The 6,655-nt window shown below is 33.0% G+C and overlaps 2 protein-coding genes across 2 annotated transcripts; both read right to left on the bottom strand.

The window, feature by feature from the left end:
- Positions 1 to 2,093: 2,093 nt before the first annotated feature.
- LOC134265879 (uncharacterized) lies at positions 2,094 to 3,674 on the bottom strand. The gene has a single exon (XM_062748103.1). The coding sequence runs from the start codon at positions 3,672 to 3,674 to the stop codon at positions 2,094 to 2,096; it is 1,581 nt and encodes a 526-aa protein (XP_062604087.1).
- A 1,918-nt stretch (positions 3,675 to 5,592) lies between these two features.
- On the bottom strand, positions 5,593 to 5,997 carry LOC134265878 (uncharacterized). Its single transcript, XM_062748102.1, has one exon. It carries the CDS (start codon positions 5,995 to 5,997, stop codon positions 5,593 to 5,595), a length of 405 nt encoding a protein of 134 aa, XP_062604086.1.
- Between the last annotated feature and the right edge of the window lie 658 nt (positions 5,998 to 6,655).

Below are 6,655 nucleotides of genomic sequence, written 5' to 3'. Positions count from 1 at the left end.
TTGTGTGCGTCATATTTTGTAATACTCTATAAAAATAATAAAAATTTGCCAATTTTTTGCATTTTGAGATGCCCCCTCTGGTAACAAGACGGTAGAATTTTGTGTTTCTTAAAAATATTGTATAATATAGTATTACTCATCAAATATTATAGTTTGAACAAAACGTCTATTGTAGTATTTGTATAATTTACTTTAAAGTGCTAAAAATGGGCATTTTCCTATATAATCCTTTAGTAAATGTACCTGTATTTTGAGACGGTCCCTCAAAAATTCCTGGAAGGTAGATTTTCCCCAAACTTTGCATGTACAGTGAAGTTAATGTAAGTTATATATGGTATAAAAATGAAGAGTTTCGCTATTGTAGTTTTCACACGGTAAAACTATAGTTGGCCCCCTTAACTGGGCTTTAAGCTTCAATATGTTTCGTTATCTCCATATTTTATTAAAGTCATTACGTTTTAAATGAGACCTGTAAAGTTTAGTTGTCATGCAATGTCTCATTCTAGAAAAAACTCCGACCATGGGAAATTTACCAGAAGAACCTAGGGATGGACAAGACTGCTTTTAATATTTAAAAAGGTCGTCTTTATATTTTAAGGCATGTCACTCGTGAAATTTGTTAAATCAAGGATTTTTTGAGAAGTATATTTTGGATACATACTCATATAGAGTGAGTACAATTCGCAGAGAAAATAGGGGGTCAGTGTTCACCTTCCTGATCTACGGTACGATGAAGTTGACCTTTTTGAACTTAAATTTTGACTCTTTGGTTAATTACTTTAACCTTTATCATATTTCATCAGATGTAACCATGTCAATAAATATGATTTTATTTTACGTAAACTATTTTGAACAATATTTATCATTGAACAAATCTTGCGAATTAATGCGCGTAAATTATTATGTGACCTTTTTGCACAAAAAGTAGCATATTTGGGATACTAAAAAACTAAATAAAACATTTTCTTAAATCAAGATTTTACGACTTAAGTGCTGATCAGTCACACATACCGAGTATTTCAAAATAATGAAAGAAAAAGTTGGTTGGTCAAAATATGTGATTTTCAGGCGAAAAATGGTTTAAAGTTTATCTTGACTTATTTGTCATATCTTCAGTTTTTGGCTAAGTTTGTTAAAGAAATGTGTAAAACGTGTTCTGAAAATATGAATTAAGACCTTTATTAAATATTTCTAGAAACATCATGATGGAAAATATTCTCCCAGTTAAAGTATTTGGGCTAAAATTCCAAGATATTGAATTTTTTAAAATTGTGGTGATTTGCAGAATTATCTGCTAAATATCCTTCCACACACAAGAAATAGTTCCTCATTAATCTTGCTACTTTGTAGCTTTTTGAACAGTTTTTTCGTTGAGTGTTAAAACATTAACAGTTGCAATTAAAGATGTAAGAGGGTCTGCGTGAACTTTTCTAAAAAGCCGACGAGGGAAATACCTAAATATCTTAAATCAAATATCTTAAAATGAAAGCTACAGCCAGAGATTTATTCTAAATGAAAAGCTCCTATACTCAAATAAATATTAGCTGGATTAAATATGCATAACGTGCAATATTAAATAAAGGAGGTGAAATATACAGATGAAGAGTAATTGAAATTACAAGATTTGAATTTTTTCAGTGTCTCTGCTGTTAATTTTTTAAGCTCCCGTGTTCGGTAGGAACTTATAAAAATCTTGAATTATTATCTGAAACACTCTGTTGTTTGTGAAATATAGATCACAAAATATCATATATTCCTCTCAGCGTAACGTTTTCTAGTTCGTGGAGGGGATACTGTCTCAGTGATTGTCGATATGAATACAGGCTGCTGGAAGGTCTCCCTTGAGCTGCTGATAAATCCCTAAGATCTGCCAACATATATCTTTAGAATATGGATGAATTGGTCCGTGCTTAACATAGATCTGTAAATCATTTAAGGCTACTTCTGCAAGATGCTCGTCACATTGCCTGTAACATAGAATTCTAACATATGTAACATTGCAAATGGGGAGATTTGCATGCAAGTCACTGGACTTTGTTTATAGATTAATTCATTGATATAACAAATGTTTGAATAGAGCACTATATCCTGTGCTACAGCTTACTCATCTTTGATTCACTAGTCTGTCCCCCAAATGCCTCGATATATCTCTTACTGTTTACGTAATGCAAATGCATGATGTATGGTTGTGCAAAGTAAATTTTTGCCTTCTGTAAATTCATATATCTGAAAGTCTTGTAATAATACATTACAAGGAACAGGATATCAGAAAAGAACCCTATTTTTTCTACCAGTTTCAACATGTAGCGCGATATTTTATCAGCTTTATACATAAGCTTATTCTCCGCAGTGTTAGCGCACCTGCTATGTAATAAAAAAGGTGTGCTCTGGAGGTTGTTGACCATGAGATATTGTACTGCCAGAACTTGATAGTTTGTAAGTTCTTCATTCATCAAAGTTTCCATTATTTTTGGGAACTCAAACCAGCTGTTCCGAGTTGGTATAAACATAGGATTATTTGATCTTAGTTCTATAAATAGATTCAAATCGAACACAATTTCTTCATCGTCCTCAGAATTATACATGCGTAGTCCAGGAATACAGAGACCAGTTGTAATCATTGTCCTGATTGAGTGACTATGAAGAAGTAATGCCATACCCTTCTCATACAGTCCGTATAACTCGAGAAATAACTTCCTTTGAGATTCACCAAATATGTTTGTTAAAAACATGTTGTTTTCCGGAACCAAAAAGTTAGGACATACGCCTTCATACACCCATTTAAGAAGTTTAAAGCAGACCCAGAAACATTTCAGAAAATTTTCTGGATACCAGTGAGGTGTTAAACTTTGCTGAATAGGCCAAAATACTGCTGTTTTCATGTGATAAGAGCAAAGTAAACTTTTTTCTATCCTTTCCTTGATGACTTCTTTTAGAATTAGCTTGAGTAAACCATATGTAAGAAACTGACAGTGGTTCATTGTGTATACAAGCTTTTGCTCTGCAAGAGAGAACGAAATTCTCCATTCATTTTCCTCATGATTTCCTAGCTTGTGCTCTATTGCTACAAATTGACAACCATTCCTGAAAATATCATCAACTACGTGAGGACTTGGCCACGATTGACATCTATCGATCCATGCTAAGGCAACTGGAGGCCAAAAATCACTTGCAAAACAGTAGGCATCGTCAAATTCTACTCCTCGGAAAATTCCACTACTACAGGGCCCATGGATACGGCATTTTGGTCTCACTGATAATGGCGACATATTATTTCGAATTGCAGAACTGGATATATATTCTTTGCCATGCAATGTAAAACACGCCGAATGGATTTGTATTAATGTAGTGGCAGGAAAGAGCAATTGGAGTAATACAAACCCTGGTGGACTCTGAGAACAATCAGATAAAATCAGTGTTTTTCTGCTGTAGAGTTGGCTCTGGGATAAATTCCAAATTACCCGGTTGGTTTTAGGCCAGAACATAGAATCTCTATCGGAATCCGGCAGTTTAAAGCCTTCTCTATGACTTCCGCTATACATCACACAACAATAGGCTTGTGGATTAAATAAAGGAGTTACCATTTCAGAAAAATCATTTAAATCCCTTCTCATGGTAACTAGTTCTGAGGTTCCCACTATTTGACAGAGCCTCTCAAACACCATAGATGACATGTTTTGTATAACCCTCTAACTAAGTAGAAAAAAAAAACAAGCTAGTTAGGATTCACATTTAATACTATCTAGAACAGCAATACAAGTAAATTTTATCTTCCTTACCTAAAGGGTAAAGTGTTGAGAGATGCCATCCTCTGAGATCAATTCCTTTTCTTGTTTTGTTTTTTTAATGTCACTTTTATACTTTTTAAATTAAAAATCCCAACACAAGCAACCTTGTGGAAATTTTATACATCTTATTATAGCCCCGTTATGTTAGGGGATAAATTAGATATGAGACCAAAAAAAAAACTAAGACCCACTTTGGAATCTGTCAACTTCCGTAAGGAAAACAGTGATTTTGGTTTTAAACGTTTAAAAAGTGTTAGATAATTATGGAAGCACACCCTTAAGACATGAACTTAGATTTGTCAGAATGAGTCCAGGGCAGAACACTCTGCATAAAAAATTGGGATAACATAAATATTCCCCTCCATCTCTTACTCTGAAATGAGATAAGCCCTCTTTAAAAAAATGTTGTTTGCCTTCTCCTGACTAAAAAGGACTGACTCAAATTTTTTTAACCTCATCAAAACTGGTATTTTTTTTAAAAAATTCTTTTCAAAGCTTTCTTATTTTATTATTAACAAAACTCTATATTAGTCAATCTTTTCATATATAAAAATCATTAATCTCCCCTAACTACCCACCCAATTTTATTATCCAGGTTAGGAGAGGCCAAGCAAATATTGTTTGAAAGATGTCTTTAGGTAGAGATTTTTTACCTGCTTTGTGAAACACTTGTCTTAGATAAAATTAATTTTACAAAAAGGAGTAAAGTCTTGGCAGGATCTTATGTTTAAATGTATTACTGGACATTTATATCTGTTTATACATGTAGATTCTCTCTGTGATGAATTCCCAGCTACAGCAAGGCTGTTCCAATGTCTGTTTTCTAAAGTCCTTTGGTAAAATCAGGCTTAATGCAACTCCAGAGGTAACTGCCAGTTTTTCATTAAAAAAAACTATCAGACAAAAAGTTTGAAGGAGAATTTAAGTTGATAACTTATTTTTCCATCATAATGAGGACATAAAAGTAAATATCTACATTTCAGACCTCAGTTCAAATATACATCATTTCAAAAATTAGCTACAGATCAATTCAACAAAATTGGATTAAAAAACAATAGAAATCATACAGAAGTTTGTAAGAAATTGATAGAATTATCCAGGAAAAAGGGTTACTACAAAAATATAACTTACTAACAATATTTGAAATTTTGTTTTTCATACTCACCTGATATTATTCCTGTTTTTCCTGAGTCCGTGTTTTTGCAATGTATAAGATTTGTATTGTTTACAGGATGTGATCTATCATTGTTTAAAATTATTTCCTTTTTTATGAGTTTGAGTTGAATTCTGCTATGCTCTGCGATACACGGTTAGTGTTTTTTAAAAAATACTTTTTACCGGTGAGATTGTATATAATCATTATATACTATCAAAGCAATGTAAGCTGCAAGTTTGACATGAGAACATTTTTGTTGCAGATCTGTAATTAAATATTTCAATAATAGAAAAATATATTCCCAAAAGTTTTTATTTGTAGACAAATTAATCCATCGTCGGAACCCACGGGTTTTTTCTCCTTTACACTGCATTTAACTGATATGGATTCAGAAAACCACAGAGTGGTGATCCGGAAAGTCAGATCACGACGTCACGTCATTGCATGAATTCAACAGTAAAATTGAGTGATGCACTTTATTTATATAATAAATACATTTTACACAAATTTTTCCAATCTAATTTCAAGGAAATACATGTATTGAAAAATACCAAGGGCATTGTACTCTCCCGTGAGATAAGTAAACAAGTTTATGAATAAAATTAATAATTTTAAGATATAGGCTTGTGTTTTTAAAACTTTCTTGACTTAGCAGTGTAGAACAGTATGAGCCTCGTCGATAACCAGAAGACGAACACGCTCTCCTGCAGGACCAAGAAGCATCGACCTCCACTCAGGATTCCCAACAACAGCTTCCGGCGATGAGAAGATAAAGTCGTAATCCCTTCGTTTAATACCGTCACCTTCTTCCACATCCCTGCAGATATAAGTTGCCGAAAACCCGAGGCCAGTCAAGTAATCGGTCTGCTCTTTCATGATTCTTATCAGAGGGCATACCATGAGGACTGTGCATTGACTGTCTGGATTCTCCTTTATCCACATCGTATGGAAAGCCTGGTAACATATAGACTTCCCAGCACCCGTTTTCACGCTTACAAAAACGTGATTGTTGTATTTGTTGTCCACTAAATAGTTGAAATGTGTTTGGAGCATTTTCATTGTACACTTTTCATATTGTTTTAGCTCACTGAGAGAGTGCAGAGCAGACTTATGCCATACTCCTTACATCTTTATTTAGCTAAATCTTTTTTTAGTGGGTCCCTTATCTACGTTATTTAGATATTATGGTATATGAAAGTTTTTACCACAAAGAGAGTACTTTTTCCATAAGTCGAGTTGTGCAGGGAAAAATAGTTCTTGAACTCTGCACTAGTCTAGTTCAAACAAAATCTTCATGTATGTACATGTTTATTAACTCTAGATTATTTAAAATAATTTTTACCAACATATTGTAGAAGCTAAATGAATTATAAAAGTTTTTTTAAAATTAAAAACAGTACAAAAACAGCTGACACTGTAATTATAAGGTTCATGGACCCTCTGATAGGATAGATAACTCGGAGTAATGACTATTTATCCTTTTATTATGTTTATAACACTGATAAGGTAAAAAGATCATATCTGTCAAATTTTGCCTCGCAAGCTTTGTTAAAATTATTTGCATTTTGATTTTAAATAACACTTCTTTTTGGAAAATCATAAGTGTTATAAGAGAGTCTCAAAGACAAACTCACTTATTATGTCTTTGACAGCCTCACACATTCACATATGTAAGTTTAAATATATAGACTAAAATTACGGGAATGCTCAA

Source organism: Saccostrea cucullata, unplaced genomic scaffold (assembly GCF_032062105.1).
Source record: "Saccostrea cucullata isolate Sc308-1 unplaced genomic scaffold, CSIRO_AGI_Scuc_v1 ctg21204, whole genome shotgun sequence".
Lineage (NCBI taxonomy): Eukaryota > Metazoa > Mollusca > Bivalvia > Ostreida > Ostreidae > Saccostrea > Saccostrea cuccullata.
This window is presented reverse-complemented; position numbering and strand designations above follow the sequence as displayed.

Coding starts and splice junctions, on each gene's coding strand:
- LOC134265879 (XM_062748103.1), bottom strand. CDS start 3,674: ATGTCATCTATGGTGTTTGAGAGGCTCTGTCAAATAGTGGGAACCTCA.
- LOC134265878 (XM_062748102.1), bottom strand. CDS start 5,997: ATGCTCCAAACACATTTCAACTATTTAGTGGACAACAAATACAACAAT.